This window comes from Ammospiza caudacuta, chromosome 12, assembly GCF_027887145.1.
Source record: "Ammospiza caudacuta isolate bAmmCau1 chromosome 12, bAmmCau1.pri, whole genome shotgun sequence".
Lineage (NCBI taxonomy): Eukaryota > Metazoa > Chordata > Aves > Passeriformes > Passerellidae > Ammospiza > Ammospiza caudacuta.
The window spans coordinates 19,347,455-19,372,120 of NC_080604.1; the positions used below are offsets into that span (position 1 = coordinate 19,347,455).

The 24,666-nt window shown below is 42.4% G+C and overlaps 1 protein-coding gene across 1 annotated transcript in view; it reads right to left on the reverse strand.

The window, feature by feature from the left end:
* PDZRN3 (PDZ domain containing ring finger 3) overlaps positions 1–24,666 on the reverse strand; it is a 133,700-nt gene that overhangs the window by 105,068 nt on the left and 3,966 nt on the right. The window contains exons 2-3 of the mRNA XM_058812932.1: positions 21,647–21,733; positions 20,417–20,524 (exon numbers count right to left, since the gene is read on the reverse strand). Coding sequence (XP_058668915.1) covers positions 20,417–20,524; positions 21,647–21,733 — 195 coding nt within the window. The remainder of the gene's footprint in view (positions 1–20,416; positions 20,525–21,646; positions 21,734–24,666) is intronic.

Below are 24,666 nucleotides of genomic sequence, written 5' to 3' on the forward strand. Positions count from 1 at the left end.
GATTGTCATCCCCCCTTCTCCAGGGTTCAGCTCACCCTCCCTGCAGGTCAGAGCTCCTCCTGCCACATACACTGGGTGGCAGAGCTGATTCTTCTGCAATATCCATATTCCAGTGCCTCTCCCAATTCCTGTTTTACAGGACCAACGCCAGCAGGGAGTGAGCCCCTGGAAGCCTACAAACCCCCCTCAGCATGGGTTATTTTAAGCAGCAGAATAGAAGGATCCTGTGTATAACACTGGGGTTGTCCAGCCCAATGGCTGCAGCTTTCCTTAGAGCAAAGCTTTGTAAGACTCATCTTGAATTCACTGGAACAGCTGCAGCTCTTAAATCCCACAGGAAGCTGCTTTGGGTTTCAGGATAGGGTGAGACCAGCCTCTAACAGGCTGCTGACCTGTGAGAACAGCCCCTCACAAAATTAAGGTTTTTGCAATAAAACCACATAAGGAGATGACTGCATTGCAATCATAAAGGGTGCAGCTCTTGAATTACTGTTTTAAACTATTTAGGAATATATTGCTCTGTACATATGCAGCTTATATGAATGCCAAAATAATTTATAATCCTGCATTTAGGCAGTGACCAAGATGATCAGTGTGCCAGCCCAGTGCCAGTCTGGGGGGTTGATGTCACATCTGTTTCCTATCTGATTTCCATGAGTCTGTGATATGTAATATCCACCATGCTTTGCTGTGTTAGATCACACCTTAGAGATCTGGTGCAACATTTGTCAGCTTCTTTACAGAGCAAAAAGAAACCCAAGGAAGTGTGCTGGTGCACTGCTGATGTTTAGCCAAACATGCAAAGCTGGTAATATTTATCAAATGCTGCTCCAAAATCCCAGTGGAGCTGGTAGCAAATCTGATCTGAGAACTTCTCTTCCAGAGAAACTGCAATTCCAATTTACAAATCCCAAATCTTAGTCTTCATCCATTTACCCACAGATTTAGAATTTGTTTTTTGGAATAGTAATGATATAATCTAAAAAATAATGAGATAACATGGTTAAACAGACAAAGGAGGGAACATCGCTGCTTTAAGAGGAAAATCCCAGGAGGAGCTGCACAGTTTTTTTCTGCACAACTTTGCTCAGAAGGAGCTGAAACGCTCTGAGTAAAAGCCTGTGGTGCTGTTCTGTGCAGCACTGCTAAAGGTTAAGCTGCTGGCTGTCAGGGCTCAGTTATCCATCACATTTCTGGGGGGAAGGGAGCACCAACTGCTCCTTTTCCAGACTCTCCAAACAATTTCCTGCACTGGCCTCATGTAAGAGACTAAACTGTTTCTAACACAAGGAATGCAGTTAACTACAACTGATAGACAAATACCTTTTCTTATCACTAATGGATTACAACACTTGACTGCAAAAGCAATTTAAACCTTACAAATGGCATATTCAAACCCCCACCAGCAGCTATGCAGAGAGAATTGTTGCTACAGCAGCTTTTCATTACATCTTCGGATGTTTGCACTGAAAGCTGATTGTATTTTTGTTGAAAAATCAGCAATATAGCTTTTAATCCCCTGTATCTCTGCAAATGATAGTTTCATGAGAATAGTCTGTAGCTGTGGACAATATTTCATGTTTAGCAGTTCATACTGACACTCAGCAGCAAAGCAGTGATGGCTCAGCAACAGTTTAATTTTTAAAAAATCACTATATTTATTAAAACATCTGAGCTTTGTGTCCCAACGTGATGGAAAATGTTGTGGGTAAAAGCTGCAAATGGGGATGTAAATAAATAATCCTCAAAGATATGAAAGTAAAATGGGTAAAATGGGATTTGCCTGACATTACTTAGCTCAGGGGACTGGAGAATAGAAACAGGAGGGAAAACTCTCCTCTTTCATGGTCAGGCAGCAGAATTGCTCCTTCCTCCTCTTCCTCTGGAATTGTCATTTGCATTCCTGTGAATATTCAGTGTGTGTGGAGGGATCCCTGGATAGAAGGACCTGTTTGTGCTTTGGGAATTTTCTGCTATTAATGAAATCCTGGTTTTGTGTTGTTCTGTACTTACCCTACTCAAAATCCTAATTACTGACAGGTTACCTCAGCCACATCAGTTTTACAATAAATCTGTGACTGCAGAAATCAACACTTTCTAACATAAAGCACAGATGATTCTTTTCCACATATCCGATCTGAATTATGAATAATAGCTCCTAACCTACAAAGGTATATTTGCATAAATCATGTCCCTAAGTTGAAATGTGTTATTCCAATGATTTTGAGCCAAAATCATCCTGGAAGCGATAGGTTTCAGCACTCTGGGGAAGTAGAAACAAAGACTTAATCTGAATTTGGTACCTCAGCTGCCTACTCAATGACTAACTAATAGTTCTGGGTGAAATTAATTGAAAAGGTGCATCCTTTTCTAGCCAGTGGCACAAATCAAAACTCCATTTATCAGCTCTTCCTAGGCTGCAAAACATCAAGGATGGGAACCCTGGGGGTTTGCTGGGGAGGCAAGAACATGGAGTGAGCAGAAAATCCATGAGCAGCTTTTTCTGCAAGGAATTCCACCTGCACTGGGTCTCCTTCCCTTCTACTCTGTACCCTTTAAAATGACAGTGAGTGTGAAACACCGCCACTGAGAACAACAGTGTTTTACACCCTTTTCATATTAAATGAAACGAAAACATGGCACAAGGGAGAATATGGCCCATGGGAAACTTTATCTGAAATAATGGTTTTTTTCTGAGTGTGACAATCCCCCTGAAATTATCTGAGAGTTCTACCTTGATTCAGTGACTCCTGGATTTGTGGGGAGTGTCTGGCCTGGATTTTGATTTTTCTGCTCTCAGAATCAGAGTCCCAGCATGTGGGGGGTGGTTGTGAGCTGCAGGTCCCAGCCCCCCCTGCATTTCGGGCAGCATTCCATCCCTGCTCTCCCCCACTACAAACCCCAGCAGCTCTGGGGCTGAGCTGCCTTTGGGGGCACCAGCAGTGCCGTGGCAGGGCTGCAGATCGTGCACCTGGCTGGGGAAAGGGTCGGTGTTCAGCAGAGCCCAAAGACATTCCCCGAGAACACCCCCATGTGATGTCATTTCCCACTGTAAAATCCCAGCTTTCAGCACAAATATCAGGCATGGGTGCTGCCCCAGCCTTTGGGGGGCAGGTCATGCTGAGGCTGTTTTTGGGAGGGGGTGCCATGTGCTGGAGCCTGCCCTGAGCTGTCACATACCTTCCCCATCACAGAACAGCTGCCAGACTGATATAGCTCTGCCCCACAGCCCTCCAGAGCTCATGTGCCACCTCTTATCTCCCCAGGGGCCGGGGCTGCTGATACCAAATCACTAAAAATGGCAGCAGAAAGAGCAATTTGGGGCTGCTCTGACAGCCAGGGCTGAAGGGAAGCCACAGCCCACCCCACCCTGCATTCCTTGGACACCCCAATCTCCCTCTGGGACTCTTAGGTACACACGGAATAAATGCTTTCTCCATCTGACACTGATGCACATTATGCTTTTTATTTAAAGGAGTAGTATTAATTGTTGTTAGAAATAAATACAGCAAGCTACAGTTGAATACATAATTCATGGATAAACCAAACTTTGATAAAATTGGAATTTTAAGCAGCTGTTATCCAGGTCATGGGTGCTTCCCACTGATGATGGAAATGCAGGTATAAATTCTTTTTAGGGTATAGAACTGCAGGTGCTCTAAGTATGGCTCAGAAGTATTTTAATAATCTAAGTATTTGTTTTCAAGACTTTTCAGAAAAGATCCCTGTTTTGTCTCAGACTTCTTACCACTCTCTTAATCTCAAGATATCTGATTTATATTTTAAGGATGAATCAATTCCAAAAAATCATTCTGTTATAAATGAAGGGATATTTTCCCTAATTTTCTCTCTGTTCAATTTTCTGTCACTCTGTGCTGTGCCCTAATTCCACTGATTCCAATTCTGTTGGAACTGTTAGCTAGTCTGGTCTAGCATAACCAAAAAAAAAAACCCAAAACCCCCAGTGTAGGTGTGATCTGTACTTTAACACAAGCTCAGCTGGTCACACTGAAAGTGATGCCTCCCTAATCCCTCCCCTGTCCAGCTCAGCACACAGTGATTTATGTCACATGTGTCATACACTGAATTTTTAGAATTATCTCTCTAAATCTTAGTCTAGACAAAGGCACTGTGAAACTACCACGGGCTTCCATCTACACCCAGGAGCAGCACTGAACCTGGAGAGGATTATAATGGTGGATTTATTCTTCTTCCAAGGGAAGCTGCTGCCTTTGTGGTTAAGTCACTCCCTGGACTAAAGGCTGGGGGTCCCAGTCCATGGAATTGGGTAAATTGAGTTTTTGTGGGTCACTTCTGACAACAATTGTGATATAAACCCTCTTGGCTTCACCCTGAACATTTTTGAATATTTATGGTTTTAAATATTTATGTTTTTGAACATTTATGCTTTTATTTGAGATAAGCTGAGGTGACAATGGGGATTTGATTTCTGTGAGGGTCCCCAGGCACTGCCACAGTAACAATAGCAAATATTTGATAATTGTCCTCTCCCACCTCCTCCCCTGGAAAAAGCAGATTCAGTGTGGCTGTGCTGAAGATTTGTGAGAGCTGCAGGTATTCCATGAGGGCACTGCTGGGTGAACTATGACAGAAATGAGCACAACTCTTTTTTCATAAGAATTTCAGACTTGGACTCTGTGGGTTTTAGAGCTGACAGTGGGCACTGCAAGAAAGAACCATGAAACCTTCACGTGGGACAATTTCTCATGTGTATTTGTTAAAGTAGATTCTTACATTCCTGGAAGAAATAGGAATGGAGATTCTTCAAACCCCTCTGACCCTGCAGGGCAGCCCTAGTTCAGCTTTTAGGCAGTAGTTCTGTTCTTGCTGGGTCTTGGGGCCCAAATCTGGTTCCATCCAGAGGAACAATTAAAGCAACAGAGGAAACCTTTGCAAATTCCTCAGGCCATGAAAGGCATTTATATTAATTCAATGTAAGAAAGCCCTTGAGAAGAGTGTGTATCTTGCTGGCTCATCCAGCTCTGTCATCAGGAATCCTTTAAGTGCCCAAGTTCAAGCTGAACATTTTTAAAGTGGAAAGAATTTCATCTATGGGCTGGAACAAAAATGTTTTAAAGCATAAACAAGACATCTGGTCATTGTGCTGCTGTTGCATGTGAGATGAGATGTTTGTTTGCTCACACACATTCTGAGGCAGAAAGAACAGAAATCACCCTTGCCCTGGCTGCTTATTAGAAAAAGCAAATAGAAATGATGTGCACAACTTGCTGAAACTCCTGTCTCAGTAAATTAGAAATAATTCACGTGGCTAAAATGAAAACCTTGGAAAGACTGCAACTTTTCTGAACTGCAGTTTGACTCTAACCACCTATTGCAAGGACTCCAAATAGTTTCCAGTGTCCTTCCACATCCCAGGGCTCAGTGAGAGGGGTCTCTTAAAAGGGAGAAACAATCCCAGTCCCCACCTGGGAGGGAAAGTGAGCGAGAGCCTCCACAGCAGCTGCTCCTGGAGAATTCTTCCTCTCCTGACAGGGCAGAAATGGCCTTTTTTGATTTATAACTGAAATCTTACCTTGGTTTAAGTGGGTGAAGTGAGAAATTCACCCTGCTGCCTCTTTAAAATGGGTTGCACATCATTTTGCTTCATTGAACCTATTGGCTTTTACAGGCTGATAACTGATTCTATCAGTACACAACAGCCACTGCAGGAACATCTGTTTAACCAGAAAACCTTCAGCTCCATCTTGGAGAAAAATCAGCTTTTCCTTCCTCCCTGGTGTCCCCTGCAGCTGTTCTCCCATGAAACAATGGATGGATTCAGGCTCACCCCAAAAGAGGAGATCACAACCCAAATTTCCTCCCCTCAGGGTTCCCAAGGCAAGAACTCTCTCAGTTCTTGCTGGCTTGAGCACAGCCTGTTCCAGCAGCCAGGATGTGTCCACTTGTGCTCTTGGATTCCCCAGGGACTGGGATGGAGATAAATGTGTTTGGGAATAAAAGCTTTTATTCCCCTCTAAATTCCTCCCCAGTGCTCTCATGGAAGCTCAGCAGGCAGACAAACAGCAGAGAGGTGTAGCTGTTGTCTCTGGAAAATATTCTCAGTGAACTTCCAACTTCAGCTGACAGCTTTTTTAATTTCTGTGTTATTTCTGTTTTTTATTTCTGTGTTATTTCTGTTTTTTATTTCTGTGTTATTTAAAGTTTTTCATGCACTCAACTGAACGCCCTAAACTGATTGTGGTAATGCTCTGCCTCGAGTTCAGTGCTCCACACCAGTCTGTGGTTTTGCAGTCAGATTCTCCTATTTTGGGAAAAATCTATGATTTGTAGGTGGGCAGGACCCCCAGGGACAGAGCTGCCCCTGAATCAGATGTGTGTAGAATGCACTGCAAACATTGCCTCAAAGCAAACCAGATTATTTAAGGGTGAATGTGAATAAACTTAGGTAAATATTGCATCCAGAAGTGAATTTTAAGTTAAGATACATCTATTTGTCACCAACTGAGACTTTATAAAAATAGTTTATAAATAGTTTCTAGATAAATTGCTTGTTGAGGTCCCAAAAGAATTTAAAACATCTTGCCCTGTGCTTTCTTCCCTAAAAAAGCCTCTTCTGGAGAGATACATGCTTTGTTTTCTTTCCCCTCCTTATCTATTTGCTTATTTTCCCTTCTTTTAACTGTAAAGTCAAGGAATTATGTAAGGCAACATCTGAATATATACACAGATTTTATAACAAGTTGAGTGTATAAAATTATATTAGGTCTGTCTAGAAAGTCTCTAAATGTCTGTCTAATGGCTTTCCCTTAAGTGGCTCCTTTTGCTTTTCATTTTCTCCCACGTAAAGCTATTCCAAGCACCAAAGTGTTACCAAAATGGAATCATATTTTATTGTTCCACTAATTTTCCACTAAGCTTTCCCTGATTTGTTTGTTGCTGGGCTATGGCTTTTTTCCTCCCTCAGCATTTCAATACTCCCCTCTCAGGGTAGGTGGTCTGTAACACTAAACCATCAGGCAATCACTTTTATGCTTTCCTTTCCAGCCCCAGCTTTCTTTCCCCAAACAACGGTAGGAAATCCTCTGTCTGACACAGCACAGCATAAAGCAAAACAAAAATCAGCCCCGTTTGTGATTCAGAGATATGCTCAGTGCTCTTAATGCCTAAAATGCCCTGTTGTTTTGATACAACAAAATACTTTAATCCAAAGGCAATTTAAATGATGGACAAAGTAATGGTTGGGAGAGAACAACCAAAATAAACTGGAGCTTTAGAACTGACCTTGATCTAGAATTTGTTGAATTTGTACATCCAAGCAAAAGAAAACTTTTAACTGTGGGGCTGAACTATAAACTTGAATAGAGTAAATCTAGTTAGATCATGACATGCACAAAAAATTTACATTCAGAGAAAAGTAATTTTAAATAACTTGGATGCCTGACAATAACACAAGTCTGATGTGTCTCTAAATCACTAAGAGTGGTAGAAGTCAGTGTGTTTCTAAGTCATTACTCCAGGCTCCAAGCCTGTATCTACTCTGCAGTTAAAGACAGAAATCAAAATTTAAAATCAGAAATTACTGCATTGTAACAAAATAACAGGAATATTCTGAAAAGGAAAAAAAAAACCCAAAACCCCAGTGTTTTTCATTTTCAGACATTAAGATAATGCTGCATTTCATTTGCTTAAAAAGGAAATATGTAATACTTAGGCAGCAACATAATACATTGTGGTTCACTTTCTCCTGTCAAAAATCTGGTTTATTGGGAGGATAAAAGCAGTTGCAAATGTGGATGTTAGGAACTGAAGGAAGCAGAAATGGAGCTGTTTACAACAACTGTGTTGTTACAAAATGGGAGACTGAACTGAGAATCTGACATTGTTTTCCATAAAATTCTTCTCAAGTGTGAAATACCACAATTTGGATTCTCCAAAGATGAGTTAATGTTTTCAGTATTCAAAATAGATGGAAAATACATTTGTGCCTGTTATGTATCAGGGAATTTGTCACTTCTACATTATTTTCCCATGTTTATGGACTCTGACACTGAGCAGTGCCTAAGACCCCAGTTGTTGTTTATCTTGTGCATACCCTTTAATTTAGGCAAAGAAGTAGCAACTTTGGCTGTAGAAAAACAAATCCCCCCCTCAACCTGAACATTTAAAACATGCTTCGGTTTCTCCACTGTGATAGAGAATTAATGGGGCAGCTTTATCCAGGGGTGTCTGCTCACCTACAGATCCCATAGGCTTGCACAGAACCTCCAGTAACAGTTCCAATAAATAGTTGTAAATTTATTTTTTATCCCTAGACTTTATGAATGTGGCCATCAGTTCCCAAAAACTCCCTCAGTGAAATCTTCACTGCTGACTTCAGACAGACAGGTATCAAATTAATCCCACATTGTGCTCCTTACTTCAGGGCAGCATTTGCCTTTCAGTTTTTAGCAACTTTTAAATACCATCCTACCATCCCTGGCCACTCAGCTCAATTTCCCTGGAGAAAGGCCTTGCCTGGCTTGCAATGCTGTGGTTTGCAGTTAACAAGTGATTAACACGTGAAGGGTTGATACAAACAAAGGCATTTATTCTTCCAGCACGTTTCACTGGCACACTCAACCTCCCAGTCCCTTTTGCCCCTGCAGAGGATGATGTTCATCACCTGATCGCCTCAGAACATGAATGACTGGGGGTGATTACGAGCCTGGTGGCAAAAAGCAGGCAGGACCTTTCCCAAGACCTCCCTTTATAGCCTTAATCTGCATTTTCCTATAAGGAAAAGCAAATTCTGCCATGGTTTATCGCTTCAGTGACAACTCCCTTCAAGCAGCCATGATAATTGCATTTTTTTTCCTGAAACACTTCCTAAGCAGCTAAAAGCTTTTGGGCTTAGTTTTTCTCCAAAGGTTTTCTAAAGGAGGGGAATTCAGTCCTTGCAATCAGACACAAACAGGAGCTGAGCACCAGCCTCTGCATCTTGTTCACACTGAGGAGCACCTCAGGCAAGGGAATAAACAAAAGAAAAACAAGTTATTTTGAGTTATTTGGGACAAAAGGGACAGAGGCAGTGACAGGTGTATCATCTTAGTTTCGGTTCCTTTGTTCTGTGAGTCTGTTCATCTTGTAACACAGCATTCAAAGCAAGCAGGAAGTTTAAATGACTGAGTGTCATCCCAGACTGGAGGGCTTTTCTCTTAGATTATGCATAAAAATTAATTTCATCCCAAAAGAAACTTCACAGCAGCTTCTCAGCCTCCCAGCTCCTATTTCTGAGATACTGAAGTCACCAAAAAAGCCACTGAGATACTGAGTCACCAAAGTGTTTCTCATTAATCCAACGGGTTTGGGTGTCTAACAAAGAACCACAGGAAGGTTTGGGGAGGGCAGGCTGGGAAAAGGAGCTGGACTGAAGTGACAAAGCAGGGAAAGTGCCTTCAGTGGGCTGCAAAGCCTGGAGATGTGCTAGAGCTGAAATATCCTGTACTGTTCCCTCTGCCACCCTTGGTTTGTAACTCACTTTAACATCAGCTGCTCAGCAAGGCTGCAAATGCCAAAAACAGGGCAAAAAACTTGCTTTTGGGTCAACTTAGAAGCAGAGAAAGACAGAGAGCATTTTAATTAGCAGCAGGACATAAAACTGGGTAAAAGTGAAGGAGGAGGTTCTCGTGGCCGGAGAAAGGTTTGTAAGAGAAACGTGAATGATTCCCCTGCTGCAGAGGGAACTTTGCCTACAAAGGTTCTAAGGGGAAAGAAGGAGGCCAAAATGAAGGGAAAACAATGAAAAGTTGGATTAAAAAGAAGTGGCTCAGTGTGCACTGGCTCCTTCAAACCTGGGAAGGAATCACAGGGCTGGCTGTGTGAAATTAAAGCAAGAGCTGCTGCAGGACAGTTCTGGGCTAGCACAGCCCAGTGCCTCTGCTCATCCCCAGCACCCAAGGGGCCAGGCCTGCACTCCAAAACGAGAGTCAGGGCTCTTGACAAGCTGGCAGGGAGAATCCAAAAGTGAGAATTACATAAATTCACATTTTATTGCTGTTTTATTGTGCTTAAAAGAACTGGCTCAGCTCAGTTACAGGAACATTACGGGGTGCGAGGCAGTGAGAGGCTCCAGGAGGTGCAGCTCCCAGAGCTCCCCTGGGCGCCAGCAGCCTTGGTTTTTCAGCAACATCTCATATTCCATGATATTATCATCACCAGGCTTTGTTTGTTTGGATTTAGGATGAAGCAAGCTCTAGAGAGTCTGGCACACATGGGGATTTTCATTCAATCATTTAAGCCTTCCTTGTAACTATAGACAGGAGATTTCTTTAAGACTTACAAAATAGGAATGAATTCTGAATGAGCTACAAGGGAGAGATAAATAAATATGCACTCAGTGGAGTACCCTGACAAAACAAATTATTTTTTTCTTTGCAAGGAAGTTGCTTGGGAAAAAAGTGCTGTACAGAAAAGGGGTTATTTGTTCTTAGGTTTTGATGAAAATTATCAACTTGGGGGTCATTTTTGCTAAAGGGAAACACAATTAGGCAGAAAGCAATTCCATCTCCATATGTCACACATCTAGAAGAGGCTGACAATTTTTAATTTCCAATTTCCATCCCCTCTGTCAGCAGATCAGGTTGGGTACTTGGGGATTTCCAAACAGGACCTGGTCTGAGCCAAGACTGTGTCCAGTTTATATCCAGAGTGGCCATGGAAGCCTTGTCCTTCCCACCATGGCCTTGGAAACCACAATGCTCCTCCATCCAAACCCATGCTCACAGAAATACAGGCCCTGAATCCCCAAAAATAAGTATTTTTATTGTCCATGGCATGGCTTCTTACTTATGAACAGTAACAGAGCTTGAAGTAGCAAAAATACAAATAATCACCTTATTCACTTAACTGATGAAAGCTCTGCCCAGAGCCCCTCACCATTTGCTGTCAGATTTTGGGCTTGAGAAAAGAGGCTTGTTAAAAAAAAGGAGAAAAAGATTTCTGTTTAGGAATCTAGAGAAAAACACTTTGGAGAAGGCTGCAGGGGTGGAGATCAGATGATCTTTGTGTGTTTCTTTAGGAGGAAGAAGAAGTTATGCAATTCCAAGCAGTCATGTGGTATGGCAGCTGCTAAAGTTACTGCTAATTTTTATTAGAGCTGGCCAGAGCCAGAAAAAGGTCTGCTTTATAAGCAAGACCTTTTAAGAAGTAAACTAAATCTTCCTGAGCTGGGAGGCCTGCAGAACTGAGAGAAGGGAAAAAATAGCACTAAAAAGTTTTGGCTTTTTTTTTTTTTCTTTTCCCCCCACCTTCAAATGGCTCAGGAAACATTTTCACTCTCCCTTCCTGTTGCTGGTTTCTTTCTCATATTCATCCAATCCATCAAGCAGATGTATAATATTTACCAGTTTTCAGCTCAAGTTCCTGCTCAGCCCAAAGGACCATTCAGGTGCAGGATGTGTGTGAGCCTTCATTCCCCCCAGGCAGACTCGTGGCTGACCCTGCTGGAGCAAGGGCTGGATCAGCTGCTCCCCAAAGCTCCTCTCCAACCCCAGCCATGCCATGAGCCTTGGAAACACCCAGTGATTTTACTCTGCTTGATAAAATTGGAGATGGAATGTGACGGTGTTCACAGGGGTCTTATGTCGAGGGAGGAGACAGAGATCTGATTCCATGTTTCAGAAGGCTTGATTTATTATTTTATGATATATATTACATTAAAACTATACTAAAAGAATAGAAGAAAAGGTTCTCATCAGAAGGCTGGCTAAGAATAGAAAGGAATGAATAACAAAGGCTTGTGGCTTGGACAGAGAGCCTGAGCCAGCTGGACTGTGATTGGCCATTAATTATAAACATCCAACATGAGACCAATCCCAGATGCACCTGTTGCATCCCACAGCAGCAGATAATCAATGTTTACATTTTGTTCTTGAGGCCTCTCAGCTTCTCAGGAGGAAAAATCCTAAGGAAAGGATTTTTTATAAAAGTTGTCTGCAACAATGGAATTCCTCCCAACAGCCTTGTGGTATTTTCCAGGATTGAGCACCTGTGGCTCCTGTCTTTGAAAATCTGTGCAGGAATTAAACTGAGCCACGCTCCATCCCCACACCTGCTCCTTGCTCTCAGCTTTGCACTCTTGTGCCCTTCAAAGTCATGTGGATGATGGCAAAAAATAATAAAGATTAAAATGCAAACACTGTGAGATAAAATTCACCACACTGGAGAGAGCAGGCACAGCTCTTTATATAGCATCTAATCTCTGTCCAAACAGGATTAATTTTGTACTGCTGTTAAATGGAGCATATAATTAATGTGGATACTCCTCTGGGGCTGTGGATGATAGCTGTGCCAGTGGGAAAGGGAATGCTTTTCCTGAGAGCCACAGGTCCAGATCCTAATAAGGGATCTAGAAATTAGTGGCTTTTTTTTTTTTTAAGAGTATTTTAATACCAGGCTCAATTAGGCTATAGAAAAAGGGCTTGCACTAACAAAATATACTGTTTTCCATACTCTGCCTCTTTTTCCACCTGCTTCCCACATTTAATGCACATTTAATGCATAATTTAAGCTGGAGATAATGGAGATAAGACGTTTGCACTCTTTGGGACTAAGAATGCCCTGGTGCCTCACCAAAGGGATGTCCCTTGTCATGCACACAGGGATGGGATGTGTCTCCACCATTCACTGCTCACACCCACATCACCCTCCTGGACCACTCCTCCTTCACCCCAAAGGCTCAAATTTCCTTTCTGGATGGAATATTCCCCCACACAGCCTTTAAAACACAGCCAAATTCCCCTTCCAGAGGTAAATTCCCTTTAGAGATATAAGACTTTACAGATAGAAGCTTCTTGAAAGATGGCACTCCTTTATATGAAAGCTAACACAACACAAATTTACTTTGGATACTAAAAATGTACAATAAAAGTCTTAAAAGGAAAATACTGTTTCTAAAAGCTTCAGTGGTGAAGCAAAATTTTTCAACTGCTATTATTGTCAGCCCAGTCCCATTTGTATTTATGAGAGCCTAAAAAACTTTACAAGTCCTTGTAGTTGTAAACTACAAGTACAAAGTAGTTGTACTTTGTTGTGGAATATAAAGTAGTCAGGTTACATTGTTCTGTAATTGATCAAAACATGCAGAAAGTAAAGCAGCAGTCAGCAATGCTGGAACTAAATACCCAACGTTGATAAGCTGTCACCTCTCAGTGTTTCAAGCCCAGAACTGAAGGTAATTGTGGATAATTTTTCATAGTGTAAAGAATTAATTAATTAAGAAAATGAAAAAGCTTTATGTATGAAGGAGAGCATGAATCTAAAGCCATAACTGCCATACAATGTGCTAGAGTACGTTTGATAAACTTCTACTGAGCACTCTCCTTTTCCAGGTTTCCTGGCTGCAGTGTTTCTTGTCCTACCAACCCCAACATTTGGCAACTTTGATAAACAAAAAAAACCCCACATCCAGTACCGGAATCGATTTTGTTTTTAAACACCTTATTTCACTAAAACTACACAGACCACTGGGCAGGAGAGACTTTGTGCTTCTCACCAGCACAGCACCACGCTCTTGTTCTGCAGAAAACTCCCTCCACCCAAATTACCCAGGGCTGAGCTGCAGGACCAGGATTTGGGGTCCCCAGGCAGACTGGGTCATTCTCCCACACTTGGCATTTTTCACGTTTGCTCAACAAATTCCATTTTTCATTCCAAATGAAGAATTATGCAAATGGGAATGAAGTGCCTTTTGATGGAGCTGGTCTGAGCTTGCTCCTTTTGTCAGTTAATTTGCACTTCATGCATATCTTTAACCCAACTGGCATGGTAATGTGCCACATATGTACTAAATTAAGGATGATTGTGCCTGATTGCCCAATTATGATATCAAATGTGTGAAAATAGTTGATAGGACATTCTGTGTGTTTTCTCTAAAAAGACTCCGTGCGTTAAAAAAATCCAAAAATAAAACCTAACAGTTAATCATAATGGTTTGGCTTGAAATGTGGAAAACTGATGAGAGGATTCAAAATGCAAGGAATTGCACCACAAATGAAAAGATTAAATTGTACCATTGTTATATGCTCTATGAGCATCCTTTAAAATGCCCCAACATTTGTTGGAGTCTGACACGTTTCTGTGCTGAGCTACAGAGGATGAACCAGCTATTTTTCATTTATTTGACAGAGTAATAATGCCTAACCCCAAATTCTAGATTGATAGGTGGTTCGTATAATCTCTGACTTTCACTGTGTTTTAAAGCACTGTATCAACAGGACTTTTCTCCCAATTTTTCCAATTTTTCCATTACCTTACAGTAATGCAAAGTTTGAGGCAAGAGGATCCAACCTGGAAAGCAAATTCCTCATAATTGATTCTCCTTTTTCTCAAGAGCAATTTCCTGTTTAACTGCAATTCCAACACAAACATGAGCAACATTATTTAACTTCTCTGCAAGGACTGTGGATGCTTCATCCCAAGAAAAAACTTGGCATTTCTCCCAATTCCAGCAGTGGCAATTATTTTCCTGATTTGTGCGCAGTTGTCATGGTCCCCATCTCGAGAGCACTGATGGTTTTATGGCAGAGATTTCACGCTGGCTAAAGACTGAAATGATTGTTTTCAAGACTGTGTGAGCAAGAAAAGCTAAAGTGGAGGAAAGTGCAGGGGAGAAAGGACTCCAAACCATAATCCCATTAATTTAAGATGTGTTATGCATAAGGGATCTATTCCTGAGTTTAAGAGAGCTTTTTTTGATAACTTAATTACCTCTTATTCATTCAACACGCCCTTGAGACCAATATTCTAAGCTTCCACAAATTCAAAATGCCCACATTACGCTTAGGGTCAGCATGATGTGGACTTGTATGAAAAAGAAGAAGGAATGAGATGGTGTGGAAATTAGAGGGGAACCCACACAGGACCTTTGCAAAAGTTGAAGCATGAAATGTGCTTACAACCTGAGCTCTGCAGCCTGCAGGTCAGAGAGTGTTGGTCCATAACATTTGAAACAACACTGCTTTTTTTATTTGCAACACTTGTATTTTCATTCCATGCAATTTTTTTAATGGTTTTATTTGTGGGAAGAACAGTATTACAGTTATTTAGTGTAGCAATCCTGTTGCACCTCTTTGGTTGGTTCTCTGTCTCATCCCCCTGCTTTCCCCACCTCCCTGCCACAGCTCAGCCTGCAGTGCTGGTATGAAATCAGGGAAATAAATTTATGAGAGGAAAAAAATGCAGCGATAACCAAGGCCGCCTGTTTTCATTTACATTTTCCTCTCCGGGCTGTTATTATCCCTCCCTTTCTCCCGAGCTCTGGGATCTGTGTTTCAGCACAGGCACGATGCTGCTTTGTGAGATACCATTAGCAGATATGGACAAAGGCCTTGGGAAGTTTTCTTTCTTTTTTCTTTTTGGAAAACTCCAAAAAGAGCTGAGTGTGCTGGAGCTGCACTGGCTCCCCACAAACGCTCTCGTGTGCTTGCGTGTCCTGGCAGGAACTGCAGCAGCCAATTTTAAGTCACTGTCTGAAAATGTTTTCTTCTAGAAAATTAATTCCTGAGTGTACGGAGCTGCACAGTAAATCTTGTTGGCAGGGCTGAGTTTTCCATTCAGGACAATTCTGTTTAATCCATATCCTTGTCAGGGTTCAGCTGGCACCCAGCTTGAGGATTATCCTGCTAAAGCTGGCATTGTTTTAAAAAGTGCTCAGCAGCAAATCAGGGATGGAAGGTGGTGTTCAGGCAGTGATTTTAGTGAGTGATCAGGCAGTAATTTTAGTGAGTGATTATCTGTGGAAGCTGCCTGTGAGTGGTGATAGGTGAGCAGGGCAGCAGCAGCGTGCAGTGACAGCGCAGCCAGACCAGCAGCACACTGAGCCCTTTCAGCCACAGGCTCAGTCTGCTGGAAAAACGAGACCATCACGCACCACCAGACCACAAGGAATGCTTCTTCCTTTATTCATTCACTCAGTTTTACAGCCATCCTCGCTTCACTTTGTGTCCCTGGCAGGGAAAGGTTCACCCTGCTCCTGCCAGAGCGTCCTTTCTTGCCATTCCTCTGTGGCTGATGGATTCCTCAGCGCTGATGTGACTTCTCAGAGGCTGTGCTGTGAACACAGCTACCAAATCAATCTCCCTGAAATCCACCTAACCCCCTCCTGTGAGCAGAAAGTGGCTCTGCCAAAACGCCACACTTACAGCGGGGCGAACGGCAAATTCTGTTTGTACATCCGCGAGATCCGCTAAAAAGTTTCATTGTCCTCGTGTGTAATCTGTGAAGAAATGCACGCCCTGGAAAAGCAGCCTGTAATTTGTAGCACATGAGTGTGCTTTGGGGAAAATCAATCAAATGAACTAAGACGTGTTCTCAACTCCTAAACTAATGATCCTTCCTGTGAGCAGCATGAAACACCGGGCGAGTCCCAGATGGAATAAATCCTCCAGGTTTCAGCAAGGCTGTGACAGCTTGGACTACCTCAACAGTGCCCTAATTGTGCTGCAAACTTCTTAAGGTGGCCAGCAGTCAGCCTTTTCAAAAGCCTCCTTCTTCTCCAGCACTCCCAGGGCTAAACAAACAAGTTTACCAGTTAGCCAGAAGAGAATGCCAGATTTAATTTATACTCTTTCAGGGCTGATGTGCTTAAAAATAATAACTCTGAAAATCGGATTTTTGTCTTAAGAAATGCCAAGCAGCTGCGTAGAGGCATTCAGGGCTGGGACCTGAACCAACTTCTGTTGAGAGAGGAAATTAGGACCATTTTGTTACCCTGACAAAAATGAAATCTATGAGAACAGTAATTCCTTTGCAGAAAAAATCAATAGTTTCAGCATGTTTTTAACGTGGCAATTTGCTATGGAACATCTTAACAATACCTCAGTAAATCACCAGTAGAAATCAGCTGCTGGCTTTGAGTGCACAAGTACAGAACTGCATGAAAAATGTGTAGTGAAAGCAGAGGAAATCTCCCAGAATTGTGACTTCCTCACTCCTAAACTCATTGTGAAAAATCTGAGAACAGATACAGGTAAGAAGAAGCCTTGATTTACATAGAGAAGTTACAAAACCACCAAAATCCAAATCTGTAACTCTAATCTGGCAAGAGCTTCTAGAACTTCTTTCCCTCTGTGCCTCAGATCACCCATATACAGAGTAAGGGTATTATTAAATAGTGAGGGGAAATTATTGAGCAGCTAATAGCCACAGCATGATCTTCATAGTCATATGTAAGCACTAAATATCATTATCCAAGAGATTCTGTAAAAGAAAATACAAGAAAAAGGCTGTTTCTCTGTATTTGCCACATGCTGCTCTGATGACTGAGTAGTACAGACCATGCAATATTTATCTTGGTTTTTGTCATTTAGTAGTAGCAACATAGACCTCACAGTGCCATTACTTGTTTCAATGAGATGAAATGGACCCAAAAATCTCTTCCAAAGAAAATTCAAGTAAATTCTTAAACCTGATTAACTTTGCATTCAGCCTTCTGAAAAATGCAGAACAGGAAATCCAAATTACACAAGGCAAATATGTTTAAAAATTATCTCTGACATAATTCCAAGGTTATCTCTGGATCAAATTGTCAGGGGATAGAATTTGCAAGCAAGCAGCAATAAAAAAATGCTTCTGCTATCAGCCCTGAACAGTTCCCTGATGTGTCTGCATTTCACTCTCCCTCATCCCTGCTCAGTAATTAGAAATGTTGTGGCAGCTCTGAAAATGAGAAGTGACGCTCTTATTTCATATGTGCTCCAAAACACATCCACCAGAAGATCTGCAGCAAAGAAACATTTTCCAAAAGGAAATCCAATGATTTGTGTTTTACTTCATTGTAAGTTCTCTGTGATAGATGCTGGAATTAATTAGGGAGATGTTGTGCTCAGCATCTTATACTGGAATAAGAATTCTTTGTGGAAGAATCATGCTGATGATCCATAAAACCTTATTATTGAATGGACAAGTTAAAGGAGCTCTAGATAGCTAAAGTCAGTTCTAGGGAAGTGAATTGCCATCTTTCCTCACCATTTTTTATGCCTTTGAAAGCAAATGTGACCTGCTAGGATGCTCTGCTCTGTGCCAAGTTCTCCAGCTGTGTCTTCCCAGTTACAGCTACATCTGTAAATAATTTTTGAGTCAAACTCCCAAATCAAAACTTTGACAGTGTGAAGGTTATTGAAAAAACTTGCCTCTAGAAGGACACCACCACTGGCCATTACTAACTCTCACCTAGGTTGTTTACGGGTATTTCAATTATCTAAGATAATTAGACACCAGGATGATAAAGCTCACTTAGATGCCTTGATGCAGGAGGGGACCCCCTTTTTCCTTACCCAGAGCAAGGTTAGATAAAATGTGCTAAATATAAACTGCAGGGAACACAGGATGAAACAGCTGCTCTCTGGGGCTGGTGTGCACAGTATCTGTGTTTTAAAGGGCTCACTTTTAGAGCACTCCAGTCTAGTGCTGTGAACTGGATGCCTGGAGTGGCTGGGCTGCAGGAAACAAATGAATTTATCTAGAAAAGCATTCCATTAGCACTCCTGGAGACTGCCCCACCATGGGAATCAAACCACATTATCTGGGCACCACTCAGGGCTTGCTTCCACTGCACACTCCTGATCCAGAGTGATGCTGCTCTGGAGGCACCCAAAGCCAACCCCTGGGAAACAATGTGCTCCATTTCCATCAGCATTTTGTGTATATTTAGAGGTGAGAAGAGTGAACATGACAATGAGTTTGTGGCCAGCACAACAAGAGCTGTCAACACACGTCACCCCATGTCAACACATGGGTTCCTGCTACCCTTGGCGTGTTATTAATCCAACAAATCCCTCTGATGTCTTTGTTCTGGGCTCTTCTCTCGTCTGAAAATGCAGCTTGAGCTGTGCAAAGGCTCTGCACAAGCACTGCTGGCACAGGCATGGCTGTGCTGAGGGAGGGGACAGGGCAGGAACGCTCACCCAGCCTGTCCCCTCGTGTCCCTCAGCTCCTCTGGGCACAGAGTGGGACTCCTTCCTCAGCCTGCACCAGCACCGAGCTTGGGGAGCAGTGAGGAAGGAGCAAACTCTAAAATCAGGAGGAGGGAGGTCCCTTGGAAGGCAGCAGATGGTGCAGAGCCCATGGAGGCTGGCTGTCCCTGTCCCCTCTGAGCCAGGGTCACCTCCACAGCTCACAGAGCCTGAACCAGGACCAGGACATTTCCTAACCCAGGGGCGTTTGATCTCCCAGAGTTTTGGTTTTCATACAGTTGTTTGGTTTATGTGACTGTGCACTACTTCAGAAACGGATGTCAGCTTTCCAAGGAGGCTGTGGGGAAATTCAGGCTTATGGGAAACCTTCAGCTCAAACAAAATCAGAGTTCTCACAAAACTGTCCAGACCTTTTCGCAATTATCTTACATCACACACAGGGTTTGAGCAACTCTGGATCATTTCACAGCTCAGCTTCTTATCTTTTTATAGTTCTGCTACTGTGGCTCCATTCTTTCCCATATGAAGAAACTTAATTAATATTTTGTACCCTTACTAGATTGTGAATACAATTTGCCATAAGAGTACAGAAAAAGCAAATACACTTTGTCCCCTGCCAACAGAAAATCCTTAACAGCTGTTTATTGCTCATTTGCAAAACATAAGAGCAATGGAATTCCATTACTTAGAGAAACTGGCCGTTCCATGATATCCTTGGCAACAAACACCACACTTATCTTTTTGAACAATAGACTCTCAAAGTTTCTGCAGCCTACAAAAATAAGACAGTGAGGAAGACTTTTTCTGTAGCTGCAAAATGCCAAACAATGGGAACTGACTCACCGTCAGCTGCATTGCTTCATGAAAATGAAGCTCTTTCTTGCTCTCTCTTCCCCTCCCCAAAAAAGAAATTTGCTCGCTGCAAATTTAGAGAAAAGTTTCATGCAACCATCTCCTTCACAGGAAGAGCTTTTTATTGAGGTCAAGACTTTGGCAAAATGAGGAGAAATTCAGACTGCAATCTGAGTAATGTAAGAACTCACAAACAACATTAAAGGAGTTACTTGGGTTTATGATAAACCATAGAGAAATCACAGAGCGGAATTTTCCCTGACTGCTCAAAACTTAAATACCAAGAAAAATAACATCATGCTTTACACCACAGATACTTCACATATGGTTTTAACTAAATAACTTCCAACTTTCCAACAGCTTAAAAAAGAACTATCTATGGCATACCAGAGAGATGCGAGCTCCTCAGAAAGTCAGGACATGCACATACCATCCATAATCTGCTTTCTATATTTAGGGAAGGACTATACCTAAAGCCCTGGAGGTCAGCACTGAATCAAGCCCAGCATATTTTCACAGACAGATGTTCTAGACAGTGTTCACCACAGTCCACTCTCCCAAACCCACAGCAAATGTGCCATGTGAGGAGCTGAGCTGCAGCCTGCACTATTAAAAGGAGTGTATTCTCTTACCTCCATAATCCTGTCGTGGATCTGCAGCCCTCCTTCCTTAGCAGCAGGCCCACTGTCAACTATTTTGGAAACAAAAATTCCTTCGCTGGATGAGCCATCCTGATTGTCCTTCAGGGATGAAAAGGAGAGCACATTATTGTCCCTCTCATCTGCCCTCAGCTGAAGCTTGTCCATGCCACAACAGTGCAAGTAATTTGAGAGAAATATTCTTACTGATGTCTTAATATGGAATTACTTTGTGCTAATGAGAACACCTGATACTCTGATTTTGGAAGATTAAGCAACCAGGGATGGGCTTCCATTAGGTAAATTAGTTGCTTGATAATCATTTTGCTCTGACTTAGGCCAGCTCAGGAGTAATTGTCATTACAATTATTCTCACAGCAAAATCCAGTGAGACACAGCCTGCTTGCACATCAAACATAAGACAACAGTGCAATTTTCATTTTTAGTCGCACAGCTTTTGCTCTGGAGACTTGAAAATAAACCCATAAAAACACCTTACACCTAACAAGGTATTTTCATATTTCTGTGTACTGTGCTTCTACCAGTGCAGAACAATGTCTCAGAAATTTGAAAGACTCCAAAGAAAGAATAACTTTCAAGTGAATTCACCAGGAATAGATTGTGATTAATGTCAGATTTCTGAGCAGCCAAGAAGTAGTTCTGAATACTTTCTAAATTACTAGGACAAGGTATAATCCACTCCTTGATGTAATTAAAGTCATATGCAGCAGCTCCAGCCAACAAGCATCCCAAAAAAATCCATTAGTGAGTGTGTGGTGCAGGAAACATCTGCTGAAATCACAGAACTCAAAACCAAGCTGTTTAAGTTCCATCCCTTCACCTCCACACAGAGAGCTGCTGGATCTCTGCAGGAAAGGAGAGTAAATATTTTATTTTTTTTTAATGAAAGGGGCCAAAGTTGTGGCTCTCAACCCATGAAGTTCACAGCAGTAGGGTCTGAGAAAGAGACACTGTGGGTTTTATCACGTTGGGAGTGCACTGCACTGGGATTAGTGGTGCTGGCTGTGATGAGATGCAGGAACAAACAGGCAGCGAGAGAAAAGGCAGCGTGGTTAATGGACATCCACACAACCCCAGTGGAAGAACTGCTCTGAAGGAATCCCAAGGGGACCAAATGCTTGTCAGCAACATTTTTCCTCCAAGTGTTGACCTACACGCTTTTCCCAACTGGAAAGGGCAAACATATTTTAACAATTAACATACCATGCACGGCCGGCCACCAATAATGTTAAATCCAAGAGATCCAGAGTCTCGATGGAGGACCAGAGTCAGTGCTTTAGTTTCTTCACCCTGCAAAGAACAGACAAAAACACTCAAACCGTGGTGTCTGGGGGGTAAAACAGCACAGGTAATACTTCTACCCAGGTTTGTTGTTGGGTTGGTTTCTCATTTTTGTTAAATCCCCTTGTAGTTTAGAGACAAATGTTTGGAGTAACTGTGCAGCTCCCAGTGGCTGCTCCAGCCACCCCACTGAGCTCCAGCAGCAGAACTTCCCCTAAGATTTATGTGTCTGTTTTATTGAGATCTACACTGAGACACTCAACAGCAGCAGAAGGGGTTTATATGCAGTGCTGGTTCCTGCAACTACTTGACCCAGTCATATGTGATGTGTTATGTAAAATATTCCACGTTTCCAGTAGTCAAACTCTGATTTTCCCAGTGCTTGGGGGTGACTGAACCTCAGGACTGGAGCCTTGCATTGCCTCTCTCTCCTGCTGACTACGTGACATTGTTTTAAGTGATGTTGTTTAAAACAGTATCAAACACAAAATTCTCTGCAGACTTTTAGAAACAGCATTAAACAAAACTGTGACAAATTTTGCCACAGGCCCAGAATGGCAATTGCTATTCACAGCACCTGCTGTGCATGATTCTTTTTTCTCTGGCATTTTAAGACCAGCAAAACAGAAATCTCCCATCACTGAAAATCATTATGTTAATCCCCTAAAATATGAAATTCTGCAGTGAATAGTTTTCTGGACAAACAGCAACAACAAAGATGTAATATTTGGGGGGCTGTGTGAACAGATTTTGTTATTTTTGTTATCCTGGTCTCTCATCCCAGCTTGTTCCTAACAAATTTGTACCAAATCCTACAAAATGTCCTTTATGACCCAGGGATGCTACTTAGGCCTATTAACTTTTATGAAGACAAAACTAAGTGCATGACAACTAAATGTTCACAGTGCTCTCCCTTCAGTCTCAATCTAGTGTTGTTATTTACAGCAGAGCACTACAAAAAGCCCTCTGAATAACAACATTTAGAGATCAGAATAGGATCAGATAGAGATACAGATGAAATTTTCTACCTCCAAAACCATTTTCTTTGTTTTATCCAAGAGGTGAAAAAGTTATGAACACAAAAAAAGTTTGAGGAAGTCCTCCTAAAAGTCTGGTTTTCATAACCAATTAATGACAAAAATTGCAACAAGTTACATTGTAATTCAAGGCAGATGGTTTTGGTTCATGCATTTTCCTTCTAACATGTCAATTTGAAGTTGTCAATCAAATATTAACGTCTTTTAAAGTCATGAAAAATGTCAGGGTAATCCTGGATTACTGAATTGCTGGCAGAGATTGGGGATGATAAGGAAGCTCAGTTCCCTGGCAGGGTGAGCTGGCAGAGCTCCACTGCCCAGAGCACACTCTGAGCTCCAGCAGCCCCACCTGAAATGTGCTCTACAGCCTCCACGTCACTTTCTGATCGCTATCTCCCCTAATGATCCACTCACAAATAGACTTGGACCTGGTACAGAGGAACGGGAACAAACTCTGGCTGATCCCATTCGAGTCTGCCTGCACTTGGCAGCAGTGAGAGCCAGGTACCCAGAAGAGAAGTGAAAAATGAAGTAAAATCTGTTTCCCTGCAAGGCTACAGACCCAGACCTCAGACAGGATTTCAAGGAACAAATTTCCAGTCCCGTGGGACCACTTTCAAGGACTGATGATTCTGGATGTGAAAGACAAGCACATGCTAGCATGACTGTTTCCTTCCATTATCCCTATTTAAGAGGGCAAATCAATTACAACAATCAAAAAACAATTACAACATCGCTCTCAAGACACTTTCAGTAATTAGAGTTGCCTGTTTTCATGAAAGCCTCCTTATGAAGCTTTGATTTGACACTTTTACACCTGGCTGAACAAGTATTAAAGCAGGTGGGATTGAACCAGTAGTGTTGTGAGGGAACAGAAACAACTAACGCAGCTTTCTGTAGGTACTTCTGAAAAAGTACTTCTGTCTCCAGGGGTTTTGAAGACATTTCCAGGTTTTCCTGGTGGCTTTGTGCAGTGTCTCCATGCTCCCCATGGCAGCAGTCACGTTGCAGCCCCACTGTGGGTGCAGAAGTGCCCAGCCCTGGGACAGAGCAGCACCTTGCTCTGACACTGGGTCACTTCTGCACACTCACATCTCATCTCCTAACAACTCCTTCAACAACCTCCCCCTTCTCTTCACAAGGAAAACACGATGCAAATGATTTTTCCAGGGCTCTGCCTTTCTCTCCCCCTCCAAGATGTGACATTCCAGCAGAGCAGTGATTAAGCAGTGAGGTAACTGTGGAAATGTGGTGGCCAGGGGCCAGCCCTGCCCCGGCAGCTGCTCCTGATGGTTCCTGGCATTTTGTATTCCCACAGCTGAACAGAACTCTTAAACATAATTCTTGAAATTACTGTACTTCCCAGCTGAGTAATGTGCAGCTAATAGACTGCCTTTCCCTTTAGACAGCAAAGAATAATTTCTTTGGTAGTGCTGTGGCTAAAAATCTTTGTCTTCACCAGAGGAGGCACCTCAGCTCCTTCTTCACTGGTGAAAGGGCTGCCAGGACCTGTCTGGCCCATCCTGCTTGAGAAAAACACATCATCTTGCTTTAAAGGACTTCATCTGGCTCTCACAGAATTCAAATCTTTGCCACCACCACCACAGAGGTCCTGAATGTCAGATCATAACCGGTTCTTGCCTGGCTGATCCATTTAAAGTCAGCTCCTGTCTCTGGTTGCCAGGAGAGCAGAAGGGTTTCTACCCTGGGCTGTCAACTCCTTCCAATTCCCTCTCCCCTTGCCCCTTCCCAAAGGACTTTGCTGGCTGTGTAAATAAGGATTGACCAGATCAGCTTATCAAGAGGTGTGCACAGGGCTGTGTTTCACCAAGGATTAAGCCTTGTTTGAATTGTACAAGTTTTTTTCTTGATTGTTTAGACTTTGATATTTCAGGATTGACATGT